Genomic DNA, 21,779 nt, shown 5'->3' with positions numbered 1-21,779 from the left:
GTTAAAAAAGTCAATCATATTAATAAGTCAACTTAAAATAAAATAAGCCTACTAATACCAAACAAATCAACGGGAAAAAATTATAAATCAACAAACAAAACAAATAAGTCAACATCATCAAAAGTCGACTTTGTAAAAAAACAATCAAACAAAAAAAATCGACAATTTTATAATAAATCGATGGAAAAATAAATAAGTCGACAAAAATTAAACTTAAGTCAACCATTCAAAATATCGCCCTTATTAATAAATCAATGTAGAATATAATAAGTCAACAATAGATAAACAAATCAAGAGAAACAAATATAAATCGATGAACAAAAAAAATAAGTCAACAGTTAAAAAAATCGATTATGTTATAAATCCACTAGCCATAACATAAGTCAACTGTTCTAATATAAGTCAATGACACAGATAATTAAGTCAACAGAAGTAAAAAAACAAAACGATTATTCAAAAAATCGACATTATAAATAAATCAACCTTAATTAAAATAAGTCTAAAACATTGATATATATATATATATATATATATATTATAAATTGTATAATCTTGAATTATTTATTTTTAAAGAAAATTAAATCTAAATAATATCAACAAAAATATTTAAATTCCTTTTCTTTAACCAAAATTTTAAGATCAAAAATTTATTCATGTAATCATTATTTAAAATACAATAAATAATTTTCCTTATAATTTTAAATTATTAAATAATTAATTCTGAATTTAAGAATTTTAAAAAGTAATTTATTTTTAAAGTTAATTTATTTTTAAATATAAGTTAAGTTTTTATTGTTTTTATTTAATTGTTAAAATTATTTAATAATAAGGTTATTTTTATCCATTTTCATTCCAAAATGTGTAATTTTCAAATTTCTTTTCAAATATAGTATAGTTTTCAAATTGTCCCTTAATTAAATGATATTGCACAAAATTTTGAGATAACGATTACTTGATAATATGATCAGCGACAAAAAAACTTTCTCCAATCGGAGAATCCAGTCTCCCAGTTCCAAAGGGGATGCTAAGGCGAGTGAAGAAGGTTAAATTGATTTCTGATTTGTTTGTATTAAATTACAGAGAGTTCAAAGATTCTGGGAGATTGGGATTCAGCTCTTCCAGTGAATCTTGAAGAAAGAATCGTGATGGTCTCTGTTCCCACTTCACCGGGATCTAAAGACGAAAGAAAGAAAAAGATGAAGAAGAAAAAGAAATTGAAAGTGAAGCGAGAGAGCACAACAAGGAAGAAGAAGAAGGAAACATGTAAGAGTTAACATCCAGCTACTGATGTTAACTATGGTAGCTGGACTTGGAAGAGCATTGCTTGGATCCTATAGCTCGGGAACAAAGGATTTCTTCTCAGAATTTGAATACTAATGTCCTTGCGTTGTGGTTTGAGGTCTTCCATCCATAGTTTATTCATTTCCTCATTTCTTCCTTGCCTTGTAATGTGCTGATAAGTTTGAAGGTGTGATCTCTTCTCTCTTATCTCTTCTCAATCCCAAGTACAAACGATGAACTCTAACTGACAAGATAGGAGTTACAATGCTCCTCTCCTATCACCATGAACAGAGCACGCAGGCTCTCTAACAAACTCTCACTTAAGTGATCACGAAGGATGAGTCTTTACAATAGACTCTACTCGCTATTTATACTACTATCTATTTCTTTAGCTCCTCACACGTGCCTCTTATGTGCTTATCAATACTCCCCCCTTTCAAAACAGCTTGTCCTCAAGCTGTGATGTAGCCAAAGTAGTGAAGATGGAAACCAAAAAAGACAATCGATGTTTTCATGGTAGAGCTGCTGCACACACATTAATTCTCCACACCATAGTGTAGTTGCAGGTTCTGAGAATGTCTTCTGCAGTTTCTTCTTTCTCCAGCAATGCCATACTGAAAAGTAGCCGATCTTGTCTACAGTTGCAGTAGACCAGGAGCCATGTGTAACATCACTACAATGAAACTCAACCAGAAACCCAACAATCATATACTCGATGCCACTCTTGTTAACACATACAGGCCAATTCCCTTTGTCATGTTCATTCATCGTTTGATGAGAGTCCACCAAACTGTCTTGAAATCGCAAATAAAGTAATCTCATAGGATGCAATTGTTGCAGATTATTGTATCTCTTCCAACTCACTGTTCTGCTCCAAGTGTGTGAGTAATCATGTTTGTGTCGTCTCTTAAGTCGTACCTTCTTTGGCTTGTATTTGAACATCCATTATTTCAAATGTCTCCTTCTCTTCTTTGTTTTCAAACTTTCTTTCTGTGGAGACAATGGCCTGGACATTTGGTATAGAGAACAAATGTTGTGGTACTACTCAAATTCTGAAACATCTCACCATCACCTTTTATCGAAACCATCTTGATGTTATCCTGAAATCCGTTGGTAGCTATTACCAAGTCTGAAGCTTGTTGATGACACAATTTCTTCACACAAACAGATTCTTCTTTCTGCATCAATTGCCTCAGGGCATCCTTAATGGGAGAACATTTTTTTGTGTTCTTAGATTAAATATATAGTGAAAATAATGTAAAATCAGTTGTTAAGATCATAGGTAAAAAAAATGGGGGAACTAATTTTGGTGTTCTTAGAATAAAAATATACTGTTTAAGAACATGTTTAAGATTTAATACAAAAACAAAAAAGCTTAGTTGATGAACAAACTAATACAACTAATCCTAATAAAAGAAGAGTCAGGTCTGAATTTAAAGCTCTGTCTCGTTTTCGTTGAAGTTCCAGTCTCTGACAAGGTCTCTTCTCACAGCACGGCTTCGTACTAAGCGTGGTGAGGCTCCTTCACCTGCTTGGAAATTGGGTTGTGGGGTTACCTTTGAGGATGATGCAGGGAGAGTGTTTACCTTTGAGGATGATGCAGGGAGAGTGTTTACCTTTGAGGGTTACCTTCCTTGTGAGGCAGCTGACAATCACAGAGCATCTACCTTTGTTGTCTGAGCTAGAAACAGAGTAGCTTCTAAATGAGTGGGATGGGCTCTCTACACTATGGCACACGGGGTTTGAATCACAAGCACACTTGCTCTTTAAAATTCCTGCGTTTAGACATAGTCCAATGGTTTCAGAAACATACGAATGGAACATAAGATAAAGGTCTGTTGCGAGTGATCTCACATTTCTGTGGAACAAGTTACTTGAAAAAGGACCCTTCATTGTGAAATAAATAGAACAAGAACTAAGCTAACCATTCACAAAAAGTCAATTCCTTTACTCACGAAATCTAAACAAAATCAGACACCGTTTCAAACAGCAATATTGAACTTCTTCGAATCACCAACTTACTCATGAACACTAGCAAGCAAAAACAAAGACAATGCAAAATTTTACATCATTCGAAAAAAGAACATCAACCTTCAACTTCTCCCCATCATCAGCCCACACGAATACCAAATTAAGTATCTTTCCAGTTTCTTCCTCTCTATGAATCTAACAAGAAACACCAAAACCCATCACTAAACTCAAAACTCATTCACAATATCCGCATTTTACTAAATCCAACGATTGAAACTGAAATCTTAAGAATAATACCCTGAGGGGAAGTACTCGACCCGATTCAACAAGCGACGAAGAGCCCTGACCAGCTCGGATCTGAAGCGGGAATCCGACTGCGGGAAAACCACGGCGGGAATCCGACCAATCGTCCGGTCTCGAGCCGATACTCCTCGACCCGTGGCTTCGCGTGGAATCGATTTGGGTGTTTTAATCGGAAGATTTTTGTGTTAATACGGCGAGGATGAAGGAAACGAAGTCGCGATATCGAAGAAGAAGGTGAATGCTACTTTTTTCGACCAATCAGAGGAGAGGAAAAATATTAGAACACCCTTTGGATCAGTTCTGAACCAAGATCAAAAATATTGATCTAAGCCCACTGTTACTTATTTTTATTATTTATTGGGCTTAGAACATGGGGAAAGTTATCCCATTAAGGATGGCCTCACATCAATTTCTTCACCATGTAACTGTTCCTCTTTCTGAACCATCCAAGCAACACTGGCCTCAGTAGGTGACAAGAGTCGATTGTACTCTAGAACTTCCAATGTTAAATCCTCAAGAACGTTCTTTGATTCATCTTTAAAAATCAAAGCTTTTTTGCTGACCAAAATCTTTCTCAATCAACTCATGCTCCTCCTCAGCTGAATTTGATTCTTGCATTGAATCTTTTACTAAAATCACTTCATTATCAGAAGTTTGTATTGATGGGCTTGACGGCTTGACGTTTCCAAACCAAACATACAATCGTGACTTGAAATCCTTCCAATTTGTGAAGGATACATATGCCTGAACCAACTCAAAGCATCTCTTTCCAAGTGCGACAACACCAAACTTAGCTTCTCCACATCATTATTTTGAGAAAAACGAAAGAATCTTTCAACTTTCGAAATCCAAATACACGGATAAACTCCATTGAAAATAGGTATTTCGACTGGCTTGACCAAACCATCTCCATATCCCATCATTAACGTTGATTCGTTCTTGCTCAAAAGTGAATTATCTTTCTGATGTTCCATTGATATGTTGAGCCCTGAACCATAAATATTTACCTACGTTGATGAAAGAATCTTGTTTGCAGTTGCAATGTGTTCCACGTCCAACGATTGCCTTTCAAAAAACAAATCCCCGTCGCGATGCTTTTCTTTCTTCTTCTCCGAGACTTCAATCGATTTTTCTTCTCTATGCTCCTGAATGAGTCTGATTCTTTCAGCGGTGTCACCAAATCGCAACAACAAAGCTAACTCCATCATTCCCCAACTGTCAAAATATCCACATCCTCTTGTTCGCCATTGAAACCACAAGAGAGCTTCACCTTCGAGAAGACTTTGCGCAAGATTCAGCTTCTCATCTGCCGTGAAATCCTCTTGGATAAAGAACTCCTCTAACCATGAAAGCCATGGTCGCAATTCACCAGCCACACCATCGAAGATGGGAAATCCCTCAAGACACATTGCGATCAAAATCCCCAAATTGTATAATCCCCAATTCGTCGAACCCTAATCCTTCTCTCGCGTTGACCCTTCGATCACAGTTTCACCGCACCATTTGATAAGAATGAAGGTGATGATCTCTTCTCTCTTATCTCTTCTCAATCCCAAGTACAAACGATGAACTCTAACTGACAAGATAGGAGTTACAATGCTCCTCTCCTATCACCATGAACAGAGCATGCAGGCTCTCTAACAAACTCTCACTTCAGTGATCACGCAGGATGAGTCTTTACAATAGACTCTACTCGCTATTTATACTACTATCTATTTCTTTAGCTCCTCACACGTGCCTGTTATGTGCTTATCATGTGCTCTATTATTTTACAGTTCCTGCAGTTGTTACTCTTTTCAGAAGGCACTGTGTATTTCATCTGGCTTTATAGAAAATGGTATATGTTATTAAAAAAATAAAACATGGAGAAGTTCTTAGATAAGTTGCCGCAGATGGATCTGATGCGTTTGGAGAAATGACGTTTTGGTAATTCGTTGTTTGCTTTGTAACAAGTATATTTGTTTGTGTGACAACATCAATTAAGTAATCTAGTCCAGTGGTTAAGTAACTTGTTGTTTTCTCTCATACCTGTCAGTTGAATTAAAGATGTGGTGTTTTTTTTGGGTAATGTCAATGAAAATTAACTATTTAATTGGAAAGTCAACTAAACTTAAGTATTTAATCTATTACGAGCAAAACTTATGTTTTTCTTTCAATATTTTTGGTAAGTTCATGATTTTTGTCACATTTTCCCGTATATATATTCAACAAAACTTTGAATTTATGTTTTACTTATTTTCTTCGACCTTATTATCTGCGTATACGTGTGTGTGATGCTGACACACTTCGTTTGTGTGCACTAAAATATCTTGGGTGTTAATAATATTGGTTTGTAGCCCTGTTTTAAAAATCCTCGCCTAGTACCAATTACGCTCCGCAAAATCGCTAGGTCCACCCTCTCCGCCTCGATTAATAACTAATCCCCGCTTAGCATCGATTATTCGATTATACCATCCAATCCGATTACTTCCCGCTTAATTTTGTATATACCAATTATTTTTGTAGCCATATATAAATCAAATATATATTTTTTTTGTTATTTAGACATTGAAATTACGAATTTATGATGTTTTACAATAACTAATGTACAAACTATTAACTAAAATCATATATATTTTTTTTTAAATTACGTTTTTATGTGTTTACCATCATTTTAAAGACAATAATATAGTTTTATATTTTATTTGATATTTTCCTTTTCACATAAACAAAATTATACATATATTTAGTACTATATATCTTATTTTATTATTAATTTAATAGAATAACCCTAAAACCTAGTCCCCGATTAATCCCCGTTTAATCTCCGATTTTCTTGCTAGGTGCTAGGCCCACCCCGTCCGCCCGACTAGCGCCTAGCGATTTCTAAAACAGGGGTTTGTAGTAATGAAACAACCCAAACCTTTTTATTTTATTTTAATTATAATAGTTAACTAGTGATCTTATACTCATTAACAACCCAACACTAATTAAACAACAACGGATAACAAAAATCTACACCATTAATCCAATAACGAATAAATAAATAACACGATAACATCTATACAATAATACCAATAACATAAACAAAGTCATAGAACAATGAACCAACAACCTAAATAACCATTGTAGACCATATTGTTCCATTTTAGCAACTTAACAACAGCATAGAACAAACAACCGAGCCTCTAGAACATCCTCCTTTTCATTGCCTTGATTCCACGATCACACTTTGTACCTGTACCACAAACAACAATTGAGATAAGTGAATATTATCATAAACACTCAATGAGACGATCCTTCCATCTACTAGACTATACACAGAAACAAAAAAACAAACACAAGCAATACACAAAAACAAGCAAACCAGGCAACTCTGAACACATGCGTCGTCAATGCCCTTGCGTAGACGGATTCACTCTTTGCATCGACCGATGCACTTTTTGCATCGACTGATGCACTCCTTGCATGTTGTGGTGTGATTTTCATCATTGTTTGGTCAGAATATTTTGTTGGAAAGGTGAGTGCATGACCATGGCTTATCTAAGCTTGAGATTTTCTGATTTTTGTGTTTATATGTTATGTTGTTGATTCCTTTGTTTGTTTGGGTGTTTTCGTGGTTCCTGAGACTTTGTGAGACTCCTATGGGATCCTGGATTGTGCTTGGTGCATTTGGGAAAGAAGGAGTGTGTTGATCGAAACTAATGCGAGGATGGCGCAAGAAACCTAATGAGCGTCAATCAACACCATGTGGAGGTGTCGGTCGACACAAACTAGGGTTTTTTGGGAAATGTCGAGTAGGCATCGGGTGACACCAGGTGGTTGCGTCGATCGACATAGCGAGTGTGTTGGTTGACTCTAACCTTCGCCAAGTGTCAGTGACGATCGACACCAACCTTCAGCAGTGACTGATACTTGTTTTTCCTGGTTTGATTGTATTATTTGCTATGTGTTTGATTGGAGATCTCAATTGCTTGTGTGTATACCCCAATAGATGGGAGGATTGCCTCATTGAGTATTTGTGATAATATGCGTTTCAGTTGTTGTTTGTGATGCAGGTAAAGGCAAGATGTGATCGTGGAATCAACGCAATGAAGAGGAGGATGTTCTAGTGGCCCGTTTGGTTGTTGTTTGCTTCTGTTAGGTTGCTAGAGATGAGTCATTAGAATGTTGCCTAGGTTGTTGGTTATTTGATTCATGCTGTTTGTTTCAGAATTATTGGTTTAAGATTGATTGCTCGAGTATTTACCCGATACACTTAACCGCAAGGCAGTATATGCGGGGTCAAATCCACAAGGACCAATGGTACACTAAAGATTTGTGAGACTTGTAAATAGCTAAAGCGAACGAAAGTTTGTTTGTTTGGTTTCAGAAATTGTAAATAAAAATGCAATAAATAAAACGATTTAACTTATGGGATTAAAACATTGGGCTATAAGGCATTTCAGAGATCAATGACCAATGGGGAAAAGAAACAAGGAATTCAATAGTTAAGAATCGTTCTAGAACATGAACACAAGATTTGACTAACCCTCTTTCAAGGTATTAATCACTAAAGTTGACTACTCAATTACTAAACTTTCATTTGTAATCTCCTAATCAAATTTGCATTATCAAACAAGTTCACTAAGTTCACAATATCCCCTAACATCAACTTTCACAGGTTAGAGAAATATTGCTCAATTCATATTGGTTCAGGCATTCTATCGTACACTTGTGATGCATGGAAAGACCTAGAATCTAGAACAAGGTGATCAGTCCTATTCTAGCATTAAGAGCATATGAATCAAAGAACCACAAATAAAATAAAGATCCCAAGCAACAATTAAACCATTAAATCATTTGATCCCCTACTTAGAACCCTAAAACCATATTAGGTGAGTACTCACACATATTGAAAGCAACAACACAAAGAGAGGAAGAAGACATAATTAAAATGATTAAATAAAATGAGGAAAGAGTTTAGAAATCTTCTCCAAATTGTCAAAGAGGATGAATCTCTAATCTCCAGAAATAGCTTACAAAAGTCTCCAGGTGCAGAAAAACTTAGAAAATAGCATATATCATAGCATGTGTTGCTCATTAGGTTTTGGGGATATTTATACCCTTATTAAAATAAAATATATAAAATAAAAAATGAGAATAGAAAAAGGAAATAAGTGTCTGGTTGTAGTCAAAATAGACTTCACCACACTTGTCCAGACTTCAGTAGACTTGTGCATAAATTTCACCAGACTTCACCAGATTTGTCTACAGACTTCACCAGACTTGTCTACAGACTTCACCAGGCTTGTCTACAGACTTCACCAGACTTCTCAAGATTTGTCTACAGACTTCACCAGACCTCTACAGACTTATCCAGACTTGTCTACAGACTTCACTAGACTTCTTCAGACTTGTCCAGACTTCATGATTCAATTCAACTTGGAGATGTACAAAAAGTCACTTCCTGCTTCTTTATTCAAGTTAAACTCGAATCCAACCAGAAGACTCCAAATCTAGCACATTGTCTTCACACCTAATCACAACTCAAGAAAAGACCAAAAAGACACAAAAGACGGATAAAGATGCGACAAATGACTCAAAACGAATATTAAATGAAGGACAAAAGACATCAAAAACAAAATACATCAACTCCCCCCGGCTTAGATCTTTGCTTGTCCTCAAGCAAAGCAAATACCTTTGTCAAGGAAAGAGGTTTAAAAACGCGAGAACTCACATATTCTTCTGGGATCATGCTCTCAAACAATTGCCTGCAAACCACTTCTGGGATCATGCTCTCAAACAATTGCCTACATCGCCATGACCATAGCAACTTCATTAAATCCCAAGTACACAAAGAGTTTAGAGTCAGATAACTTGACCTTTTAACATTCATTAGTAAATGCGTGCACTCTCACAAAGGGGATATCGAACACGCTCTGGTCTAGGTTATGAGGCAATTTATGGGTGGCTCAAGTGTTTAAAGGTATCCAACAACGAGAACGGATGCATGTCATTATGCAAAATCACAGTGAGACACAGACCAATTGGGAGGTACACAGCTTCCCTCTACTCGGATCAAACCAACCAACGTAAAACCCCAAACAAATCATCATTGTTCTAGATGCTTTTGATAAATAAATAAGAGTACTCTGACTTTTCCGGTTCCATTTTTTACTCTTTTCCCATTTTATTCATTTTTTTTTTCTCAGTTCTTTTTTTCTTTTTGTTTTTGTTTTTCTTTTTTTATATGGGGGAGTGGAACCGGTTCTCGTCTCACAAAATTACATCAAAAGCACTAAATCATGGAAACTCAACACATGCTTATGAACATAACCACACAACCACAAAAAAAAAATCAATATCAATCACCCAAACAAACTACAATGACAATCCTAACTAGAGGAAAGCTATGTCGGTCTGTATACTCCGTAGTTTTTGCACATGAATGCACATGATGATGATGACCAAAGAATGCGAGTGGTCTGAGGCAAGGATAGGGGTAAAGGTGTGGTACTAGACTAAAAATGAGTCTAACCATTCAGAGTTTACAAAGAGTGGTAAAAATGGTGTAAACTAAACTCTGAATGTATGATCCATTACACGATTCTCAACCCCCTAGGTGAGATATAATAAGTCCATATTAAGTCCAAATAAGCAAGGCCAAGCTCAAATCATCCAAATTTTAAAGCGACAGGAATTATTGAAGTGATCAAGTCATGTTTTTTTTTTTCTAAACTTCCAAGTCATCCTTAAACAATGCTAAATGGTCCCAAGGCAATGAATCAAGCATGGTGAAATTCCCTAAGAAACAAACTAACTGACTCAAAAGAAAGCAACAAAAGAAAACAACCAAAGCAAACAAGATCAGTAGACATATGACACCCTCCTCCAGACTCGCTTCACACCGTCTCGGTGTGAAAACAAATCCAAGAAAAGAGGTCAAACAGACTCAAAAGAAATTTAAAAGAAAAATAAATAGTAAAAGAGAGAAATACCTGATGGTTTGCCTTCCACAAAGCGCTTGTTTCATGTCACTAGCTTGACCAGATTCTTGTGAACTAATGAGTATGAGCACAAGGACTTGCTCCAAAAAAAGGTCCCCAATCATTCATCTTTAGCTTCAGAACTCTACTCATAACCCCTTTCACAGCTTTTCGACCTTTTTCTTTCAATTCTGAAGTTAGAATACTCCTAGCTTTTGAAAAGGGTCTTGAGGTTCCCTTACACTGCACCTTATACTCTATGGTATCTCCAACACACTTCATAGGTGTCAAGGTTACATGAGGATTTTCCTTTATCCATTTGGGCTTAACCTTGCATGTAGCACTAACATTTTTTATTGGAATTTGAAGGTCTCATCCAGGAATTCCTTGACCTCACTCCAACCTATGCATGTCTTCACATACTTATCCCTAGGATCATCAATGGTTTCAATTGAAAAAGCTTATCCTCCAATAGTAGGTTTTTTTCAGCAACCTTTTCATGTCAAACTCCTGAGTATGGTCACCAATCTGCAAGTGAATTTGCTGCTTTTTTACATCAATCATAGCCCCAACGTTATGTAAGAATGGGCGACCAAGAATGAGAGGATCATGTGGTTCTTTATCAAGCTCCAAAACTGTGAAGTCAGTTGGGATGTAGAAGTTCCCAACTCTAACATGCACATCCTCCACCAACCCAACTGGAGATCGCACAGAACGATCAGCAAGCACTAAGGAGATCCTTGACGGTTTGAAATTTGTGATTCCCAAACGCTCTGACACAGAAAGCGGCATCAAATTAACACTAGCTCCCAAGTCACATAAACATCTCTCAAACATGAATCTCCCAATTTGGCAAGGTAGTACAAAACTCCCTGGATCTCCAAGCTTCTCAGGAATCTCAATCGGGATGATGGCATTGCACTCAGAACTAACCATCTCTACCTCTTCTTTCAAGTGTGCCATTGCAAGCATTTTATCCTTGTTCCTTTGATGTTTTTCCTGCTTCTCAAAATGCACATATGCCTTCCCAGTTGAAATCATCATGACCCTTTCTTCAATGTTCTTCTTGTAAGACAAGACATCCTTCAAACATTTCTTGTATGTTTTTGTGTTCTTTATTGACTCTAGGAATGGGAGTTTGATGTGAAACTCTTTCATAACTTCATCAAAGCGAGCTTTCGCCTTTTCAACCTGATTTTAGCTTCCACTAGATGACCTGGAAATGGGAGCTTAGGAACATATGGTGGTGGTGCATCGTATGGTGGCTCATCATCTCCTTCAATCTCATTATCTACAGCAACATCAACAACAAGAACTTCCATCTCAGAAATAATACTCTCATTTACAGCTTCTTGAAGACTTCTCTCAGCAACTTCTCCAGGTTCTTCTTGAATCATAACAGCATAACAATGCTCTTTATTTTTGGGTTCACTTTTCCCTGGTAAAACACCTGATGGTTGTGTAGAGGTGGAAGAAATCTGAGCTACTTGGTTCTCAAGAATTTTAACATGTAAAGATAGTATTGTGAACTTCCCATTAAGATCACGATACATGCTGTCCACCTTAACATTGATTTCAGCAGCATTCTTCACTTGACCTTCAAGAATCTGCTGTATCATCAACTTCATTTCATTATCCCCTGAAGAAGACGTAGAAGTGTTGCTCATAAGGGCTTGAACTGGTGCTTGGTAACTTCCCTAGAAGTTGTTAAACTGAGGTTTTTGCTGAAAACCTTCTTGACCATATCCATTTCCCTGTCCTTGTCCCTGAGGCACAATGGCTTATTGTAGTTTCCTTGCCCTGGTATAAACTGCTTTTGTTGAAACTGTTGTGGTGGATGTACCTGATCCTGTGGGTTCTCAACATTAGTGCTCCGGTAAGAGAGGTTGGGGTGATTCCTGTAGCCTTGGTTGAAACCATTGTTCTGATATCCTTGGTTCACGTAATTCATCTCAGCTTGTAGTTCCTCAGAACCATCCCTAGCACCTTCCTGATAAACCTTACCATCACCAGAATCATCACAGAAATTCAAATTCCTCTGATCTCTTCTCAAAAGCTGCTCCACTTTTGCATTCAACTCAACAATCTGTTTTGATTCTCCTCCTCCACTACTTCTCACTGTCCTATCATAGTCAACACAATGGTTACTGTTGCTAGCAGCTAGGTTCTCAATCAAAATCTCAGCTTCTCCTTCTGTTTTGGTCATGAAGTCCCCATTACTAGCTGTATCCAAGGCCATCTTATACCTCTCATCAACCCCTCTGTAGAACGTGTTGATGAGTGATTCTGGTGTGAATCCATGGTGAGGACATTCTCTCTTATAGTATTTAAACCTTTCCCAAGCCTCATGGAATGACTCAATAGCATGCTCCTGGAAGCCTGAAATCTTATTCCTAAGAAGAGTAGTCCTTGCTTGAGTAAAATACTGTCCCAAGAACGCAGCTTTATACTCATCCCATGTTCGAATGGTATCTCCCTTCAATGACTTAAACCAGCGATGAGCTTTATCACTCAGAGAAAATGAGAATAACCTGCATTTGACAGCATCATCAGGTACCCTATTCATTCGCGTTGTGCCACATATATTCTCAAAGTACTCCAAATGATAAACTGGGTTCTATGACGGTAGACCATGAAACTGATTTTGCTTCACTAGACCCAACAATGCCGGTTTGATCTCAAAATCATTTCTAGCGATTGGAGGATGTTGGACACCTCTGCGGTACATCTCAGCGTTGGGAGCATCATGTTCCCTCAAAGTCTGTCGAACATTTGCCGGTCTTTGATTAAAAGCAGCTAAACGGGCAGCTTTGCGGTGCACAGCTTCTCTTTGTGCAGCTACACGGGCAGCCTCTCCACTACAAGAAAACAGGCCATTTGCGACTACCTTTTGTGACTGATTTTTTAGTCGCAAACATTTGCGACGGTTTTGCGACTATTTTAATACCTATTAACGACCATACAAAATACGGAAATAAAACCATCGCAAATTTACGACGAAACGACACAGTCACAAAAACGTCTCACCTTTGCGACCGAATACATACTCTTTTGTAACTGATATTATTTCGTCGCAAAACAAGATGCATTTTGTGACTACTTTGCAACTGCAATTTTGGTACGTGAGAGTCGTCGCAAATAAGTCGCAAAATAGAGACTTATTTGCAATGACTTTTTCGAGTATCATTTAGTAGCAAAGTCGTCGCTGTATGTCGGCAAAAAATGTTGAGAATGTGGAAGATATTGTACTCAACTTTTGCAACTACATTGAAAACGGTCGCAAAAGAGTCGTACCATGTCGGCAAAAAACGTGCTTAAAGTGTGTTAGGTGAACTGAAATTTTGTGACTCTTTCTATAATAGTCGCAAAACAGTGGCAAAATTTCTCTTATATATATGCCACCACTTCTTCTTTCATTTACATCAACTCTAAAGAGAAAAAAACGGGAGAAAGAAAAAAAAAAATTTGTGAGAAAGAAAAAAAAAATCGAGAGGAAGAAAAAAAAAAAAGAGAAAAAAATAAAAAATAATAATGTGGAACAATCCTTCAAGAGCATGGATGTACAATCGGATCGATCCGTTCACTAATCATATCTCATCGGATTATTCGGCGGGTGTGGAAGAGTTCATCGATTTTGCCTGTAGCCATGCACAAAATAGCAGAGGTAGGTTTTACTGCCCTTGTGTAGTATGTCACAATTCGAAGTCTTTGAAAGCTGCCTCTGTTTCGAATCATTTGCTAAGTAGGGGGTTTATGCCTAACTATTATGTATGGTATGAACATGGTGAAGATTATGATGTTGTTGGGGAGGGAACTAGTAGTCATTATGCTAATAATACAGATTATGCTAGTGCTAGTGAACCAATAGGATTTGATGGGGAGAATATATATGCTGGGATGGTGAATGATGCATTTCATGGTTCTGTACCATATAACGAGTATCATGAACATGAAAGTGGAAATGATCATGTTCATGAACAACCCACCCAAGAAGCAAAACGGTTTTATGATATGCTAGCTGCTGCAAACACGCCACTGTATGATGGATGTCGGGAAGGGCAATCTCAGTTATTGTTGGCAGCTCGGTTCATGAACAATAAGGTCGACTACAATTTGTCTGAAAATTGTATGGATTCATGGATAGGACTGTTTACGGAGTATTTACTAGAGGGTAATCAGGCAACCGGTTCATACTATGAGACGGAGACTTTGATGCAAAAGCTAGGATTACCATGTCATACATATGATGTATGTATAGATAACTGTATGCTCTTTTGGAAAGATGATGAGAAGTTGGAGCATTGCAAGTTCTACGGCAAACCAAGGTATAAGACTAGTGAAGGAAGAACAAGAATACCGTTCAGTAAGATGTGGTATTTACTGATTGCGGAAAGGCTGAAGAGAAAGTACCAATCTGAGAAGACTGCAGCTTTTATGAGATGGCACGCTGAGCACAGCTCTGAGGAGGGATTTATGTGTCATCCTTCAGATGCGGCTGAGTAGAAGAATTTTCAGCAATTGCATCCCTCATTTGCAGCAGAACCGTGCAATGTTTATCTTGGATTATGTACAGATGGTTTCAATCCTTTTGGGATGTCGAAACACCATTCGTTATGGCCAGTGATATTGACTCCATACAACTTGCCTCCTGGGATGTGCATGAACACAAAGTATTTGTTTCTGACGATTTTGAATTCAGGACCGAACCATCCACAAGCTAGTCTTGACGTTTTTCTCCAACCATTGGTTGATGAGTTAACAGAGTTATGTTATAATGGAGTGGAGGCATATGATGTGTCCTTAGATCAAAATTTCAACCTTAAAGCTGTCCTTTTGTGGACTATCAGCGATTTCCCAGCATATGGCATGTTGTCAGGATGGACAACACACGGAAGATTAGCTTGCCCAATTTGTATGGACGATACAAATGCATTTCAATTGCCAGCTGGTAGGAAGACATGTTGGTTTGATTGCCACAAGAGATTTCTTCCTGCTAATCATCCAATGCGAAAGGATAAAAAACACTTTCTCAAAGGCAAACACGCAGTGAACGACTATCCACCGCAATATTTGACGGGTGAACAGGTCTTACATGAGCGTATAAGAAATGCCGAGCCGCCAAAGACTTCTGAATGCGGAGGAAATGGGCATGAAAATAAAGTGGATGGTTATGGAAGTTGGCATAATTGACACAAAGAAAGCATCTTGTGGAAGCTCCCGTATTGGACTGATCTTAACTTACGACACAATCTTGATGTGATGCATATTGAGAAAAATATTCTCGATAATCTCATGTACACTGTTATGAATGTGAAAGACAGATCAAAAGACAATGTGAGGTCCCGCTTGGATGTTGCAAGATTTTGTGATCGAAGTCAATTGCATGTTGATGCTGGTGGGAGAGCTCCTTTTCCTATTTGGAGATTGAGTGCGAAAGGGAAAAAAAGCCTACTTCAATGGGTCAAAAAAGATGTTAAATTTCCAGATGGGTATGTAGCTGATTTAGCTAGTTGTGCAGACATCAAGGATGGAAAGTTTTCAGGAATGAAAAGCCACGATTGCCATGTGTTTATGGAACGATTGCTTCCATTTGTGTTTGCAGAGTTGTTACTACGTGACGTCCATCTTGCAATATCAGGTAAAAATTTGATATATATATATATATATATATATATATATAGCAATTTAATTTTATATATATGTCAAATTAATTAATGATTTTATTTATATATTGTAGGGATTGGATCATTTTTCCGTGACTTATGCAGTCGATCATTGGAGCTAAGTCATGTCCAAATCCTGAAAGCGAATATTGTGATGATTTTGTGCAATTTGGAGAAAATATTACCACCTTCGTTCTTTGATGTCATGGAGCACCTTCCTATACACCTACCATACGAAGCCGAACTTGGTGGTCCAGTCCAGTATAGGTGGATGTATCCCTTCGAAAGGTTTTTCAAACGCTGTAAAGGGAAGGCGAAGAACAAAAGATATCCAGCGGGATCAATCAATCATATATTAATGATGAGATATCATACTTCTCAGAACACTACTTTGCTTCAACCATTTCTACAGCTAGTAGAAGGAGGTATTTCATACTTACATTATAATATATAATGGTCTTTTAAATTAACATGTAAGGCTAATTAAAGTTTTAAATATTTTTCAGGTCATTGCGATATGATGCGGGTGAGGTTCCTGTATATCTAGTACCCGTACCAGATATATTCACTCAAGTCGGTTGTCCTAGTGGCCAAGTTACCAAGTTTTGGCTGTCTGATAAAGATCAAAAATGCGCACATGCATATGTATTGCGGAATTTGGATTACTTTCGTCCCCTAGAGAGGTATATGTTTCAGATTATTTTTCTAGCAATTTCTCTTCAATATATTTATGGATTAATTGTCTTCTATATGTTGGGAAAAACAGTGTGTTGGACGATCAAATTCGGTATGAATATCCAGAACTCACTGATGATGAAGTCACATCGAAAAGAGATGAAGATTTTAGCGATTGGGTTTGCCAATATGTAAGTATATGTAAATAATTTAATAAAAAAAATATTTTATTGAATGGGTTTACTTCCGACAATTTATATTTATTTCTTATGTAGGTGTCTACAATGAAACATATCCAAAATTTTCCTCCATGGATCCATGAATTGCTTGAAAGTCCAGAAAACAAAGTCAAGTCGTGGCCCATGTATTTTACTAGAGGTTACATGTTTCACACGCGTGAACACGGGCAGACGAAAAAGACAATGAATTATGGGGTATGTGTTCGAGGGCAAAATTATTCTGAAGCATCTATGGAGGATGATTTTTTTGGGACCGTTGAAAACATAATCGAGCTCGAGTATCCTGGCATTATTAACCTAAAGATAACACTTTTCTACTGTGACTGGTTTGACCCAACGGTTGGCAAAGGTATCCGCATGACAAATGGAGGCATCGTAGACGTGCTTCCATCAAGAAAATACCAAAATTACGAACCGCTTATTTTAGGTTAAGTTTCTTTTCACTAAATATTTTAATTAATTTACCTACATACGTATATATATTATTAAATAAATATTAATTTAATATGTTCTGTTTCTTTATATAGGTTCTCAAGCTGATCAAGTGTGTTATCTGTCATATCCATACACTAAACGACCTCGCAAATCGTGGCTTACAGTGTGCAAAGTTAATCCGAGGAATGTTGTTCAAGAGAAGTTTAACGATGATGATTTGGTTATATTGCAACAAACTGTTATTGAGGTAACTCCGACTTTGGTTGAAGAAATCATCATTGAGAGTTTAGTCGACGAGAGTCATCAAGATGAACCAATCGATTTTGAGATAGAAGATGGTGAAGGAGAAGACGAATTTCAATGTAACTTGTCAACATCCGAAGATGAAGGTGAAGATGAAGAACTTGCATATGAAGACTAAATGTGCATTTGATTTGTAAAATATTGTCTCTATGTTAAAATCAAATAAACTTATTTCAATTATAGTAAAACTTAAGAGCTTGATTAATCTGGCAATTTGCAAGTAAAATTAGTATCTTAAAATAAAATATAGTCACAAAAGAGTCGCACATTAGCGACCGTTTAGTAACTAACACCTGAATTAGCAACATTTGCTTTGCAACCGTATTGCGGCGAATAAGCGACTAACACCTGAATTAGCAACGTTTGTGCGACTCTTTTCCCACTCTTGTTATTTTTGGGAATTAAATTTCATTTTTGAGATGTATGTACATCCTTAGATATACATTTATACTTGTATTTGACTCAATTTAGTAACTAAAACTTTTTTAAGGTCATAAATTTCAATGTTAACAATGAATACATGCATATGTTCCAAAGCCATCTTTGTAAAAACATGTCACCATGGAAGAATGTGTAGGACTTTAGAATAATGTAATTCTTATGTTTTAAAAGCAATGTTTTACATGCTCTTTCTATTTTATATACTCTTTACTACTAGTATGAGTGATGTATGGATGCAAATAAGCTCCTAATGTGTGAAAATCAAAATTTTAAATTGACTAGTAAAATACAGTCACAAAAGAGTAACACTTTGCCACCACTTTGCAACTGTCTTGAGACTGCTTTGCAACCGTATTGCGACAAATAAGCGACTAACACCTGAATTAGCAACGTTTGTGCGACTCTTTTCCCACTCTTGTTATTTTTGGGAATTAAATTTCATTTTTGAGATATATGTACATCCTTAGATATACATTTATACTTGTATTTGACTGAATTTAGTAACTAAAACTTTAAGGTCATAAATTTCAATGTTAACAATGAATACATGCATATGTTCCAAAGCCATCTTTGTAAAAACATGTCACCATGGAAGAATGTGTAGGACTTTAGGAAAATGTAATTCTTATGTTTTAAAAGCAATGTTTTACATGCTCTTCCTATTTTATATACTCTTTACAACTAGTATGAGTGATGTATGGATGCAAATAAGCTCCTAATGTGTGAAAATCAAACTTTTAAATTGACTAGTAAAATACAGTCACAAAAGAGTAACACTTTGCCACCACTTTGCAACTGTCTTGAGACTGCTTTGCAACCGTATTGCGACAAATAAGCGACTAACACCTGAATTAGCAACGTTTGTGCGACTCTTTTCCCACTCTTGTTATTTTTGGGAATTAAATTTCATTTTTGAGATATATGTACATCCTTAGATATACATTTATACTTGTATTTGTCTGAATTTAGTAACTAAAACTTTTTTAAGGTCATAAATTTCAATGTTAACAATGAATACATGCATATGTTCCAAAGCCATCTTTGTAAAAACATGTCACCATGGAAGAATGTGTAGGACTTTAGGAAAATGTAATTCTTATGTTTTAAAAGCAATGTTTTACATGCTCTTCCTATTTTATATACTCTTTACAACTAGTATGAGTGATGTATGGATGCAAACAAGCTCCTAATGTGTGAAAATCAAACTTTTAAATTGACTAGTAAAATACAGTCACAAAAGAGTAACACTTTGCCACCACTTTGCAACTGTCTTGAGACTGCTTTGCAACCGTATTGCGACAAATAAGCGACTAACACCTGAATTAGCAACGTTTGTGCGACTCTTTTCCCACTCTTGTTATTTTTGGGAATTAAATTTCATTTTTGAGATGTATGTACATCCTTAGATATACATTTATACTTGTATTTGACTCAATTTAGTAACTAAAACTTTTTTAAGGTCATAAATTTCAATGTTAACAATGAATACATGCATATGTTCCAAAGCCATCTTTGTAAAAACATGTCACCATGGAAGAATGTGTAGGACTTTAGGAAAATGTAATTCTTATGTTTTAAAAGCAATGTTTTACATGCTCTTCCTATTTTATATACTCTTTACAACTAGTATGAGTGATGTATGGATGCAAATAAGCTCCTAATGTGTGAAAATCAAACTTTTAAATTGACTAGTAAAATACAGTCACAAAAGAGTAACACTTTGCCACCACTTTGCAACTGTCTTGAGACTGCTTTGCAACCGTATTGCGACAAATAAGCGACTAACACCTGAATTAGCAACGTTTGTGCGACTCTTTTCCCACTCTTGTTATTTTTGGGAATTAAATTTCATTTTTGAGATGTATGTACATCCTTAGATATACATTTATACTTGTATTTGACTGAATTTAGTAACTAAAACTTTTTTAAGGTCATAAATTTCAATGTTAACAATGAATACATGCATATGTTCCAAAGCCATCTTTGTAAAAACATGTCACCATGGAAGAATGTGTAGGACTTTAGGAAAATGTAATTCATATGTTTTAAAAGCAATGTTTTACATGCTCTTTCTATTTTATATACTCTTTACTACTAGTATGAGTGATGTATGGATGCAAATAAGCTCTTAATGTGTGAAAATCAGACTTTTAAATTGTCTAGTAAAATACACTCACAAAAGAGTAACACTTTGCCACCACTTTGCAACTGTCTTGAGACTGCTTTGCAACCATTGCTACTGTTTTTGCGACTGTTTTGCCACCTTGTTTTGGCGGTTTATGTTCCCACCAATAATTTTGGGAAATTTGTCTAATTATTTACGCGTTTTTTTTCCCCCAAAAATTTAATACTGCGACTCTTTTGCGACTACATTGCGACGTTGTTTCGTTAATAACTAGGCAAAACACTTAAACGTTTTAACACTTCTTATTTTCTTTTTCAATCGATCTAGGGTTTTTTCTCTCAAACCTCTTCACTCTCCTTCTCTCTCAAACACATCAATCTCTCCTTCTCTCTCAATCTCTCAATCCTCTATCGCTTTCTCTTTAAATCTTTTTCTTCTTCTCTCTCTCTCTCTCTCAATCGTCGATCCGATGCCTCCTAAGACCAAGGGTGCTTCCAGAGGTCGCGGTGGCAGAACTGCCACCGGTGTCCGAATCTTCAATGGTAGCAGAACCTCTTCTCATTCGTCGAACCCTTCTGAACGCACACACTCTACGACACAGTCTGCAACCCATTCACATCAAAGCCGTCCTTCACAATTTCCCCCGATAAATCCAGCGCCAATAAGTAGTCCATTGCCGACTACAGATCCACCATCGTTCACAAATCAACCGTCGAGGACATACCAACCGTCGAGTAGTCATCCACCATCGAGGAAAAACCAACCGTCGAGTAGTCATCCACCATCGAGGACAAATCAACCGTCTAGTAGTCATCCACCGTCGAGGACAAATCAACCGTCGAGTAGTCATCCTCAACAAGCGCCTCTTCTTGTTCCTCACCCTCAACCGCAACCGGAGCTTGTTCAAGAGGGAGATAACGGCGAAGAAGAAAACGAGGAGGAACAAAACCCTAATCAAAATGTCGATCACTACCAAGATCTGTTAGATGGTTTGCTAGCTCTTCCAGGCCGAGAACATCTACCACTCCTGTCTCAGCATCCTATCCCTGGAGTCGAAACTCTATGGTATAAACACTCTCTCCTCTTGTAATTTTTCTTTAAGTATACTCGGTATGTCACATAGAATCTTAAAGCATGAATATGTTCAATAGTTTGATCTTTAAGTATACTCGGTAACACTCTCTCCTCTTGCGGTAATAGGTTCACTAATCGGTTGTTGTTTGATGTTCAATAGTTTGATCATGTTCAGTAATCGGTTGTTATTAGATATTCAATAGTTTCAATAGGTTATTGGTTCATATTTTCAAGTAGACTTACTCAGTTAATGTAACAGGTTTAACTGGCACAAAGGAAAGCTTTCTCAAGTCATTGCTGGAATCTTAAGGCGAAAGTTTGA

The 21,779-nt window shown here is 36.7% G+C and overlaps 1 protein-coding gene, 1 non-coding gene and 2 pseudogenes across 2 annotated transcripts; 3 read left to right on the top strand and 1 right to left on the bottom strand.

Annotated features, from left to right (window-relative positions):
* Positions 1–2,711: 2,711 nt before the first annotated feature.
* LOC147937569 (uncharacterized) lies at positions 2,712–3,119 on the bottom strand (annotated as a pseudogene).
* A 9,677-nt stretch (positions 3,120–12,796) lies between these two features.
* LOC147937568 (small nucleolar RNA R71) lies at positions 12,797–12,903 on the top strand. The gene has a single exon (XR_015567630.1). It is a non-coding gene; the product is annotated as a small nucleolar RNA R71 (small nucleolar RNA).
* Positions 12,904–14,991: 2,088 nt separating this feature from the next.
* Positions 14,992–16,712, top strand: LOC147937567 (uncharacterized; annotated as a pseudogene).
* Positions 16,713–16,794: 82 nt separating this feature from the next.
* Positions 16,795–17,935, top strand: LOC147937566 (uncharacterized). Its single transcript, XM_087464283.1, has 3 exons — positions 16,795–17,031; positions 17,116–17,506; positions 17,607–17,935. The coding sequence occupies exons 1-3, from the start codon at positions 16,795–16,797 to the stop codon at positions 17,933–17,935; spliced, it is 957 nt and encodes a 318-aa protein (XP_087320409.1).
* The last annotated feature ends 3,844 nt before the right edge of the window (positions 17,936–21,779 follow it).

This window comes from Camelina sativa, chromosome 9 (genome assembly GCF_030686135.1).
Source record: "Camelina sativa cultivar CO46 ecotype springtype chromosome 9, ASM3068613v1".
NCBI classification, from domain to species: Eukaryota; Viridiplantae; Streptophyta; class Magnoliopsida; order Brassicales; family Brassicaceae; genus Camelina; species Camelina sativa.
The sequence above is the reverse complement of the archived record's forward strand: the minus strand, read 5'-3'. Positions and strand labels throughout refer to the sequence as shown.

What these genes read in the sequence shown, in the direction of transcription:
- LOC147937566 (XM_087464283.1), top strand. Translation starts at nt 16,795, where the DNA reads ATGCGCACATGCATATGTATTGCGGAATTTGGATTACTTTCGTCCCCT. An exon ending in GCGATTGGGTTTGCCAATAT is followed by an intron (nt 17,032 to 17,115) that starts GTAAGTATATGT and finishes TTTCTTATGTAG; the next exon opens with GTGTCTACAATGAAACATAT. An exon ending in TTACGAACCGCTTATTTTAG is followed by an intron (nt 17,507 to 17,606) that starts GTTAAGTTTCTT and finishes TTCTTTATATAG; the next exon opens with GTTCTCAAGCTGATCAAGTG.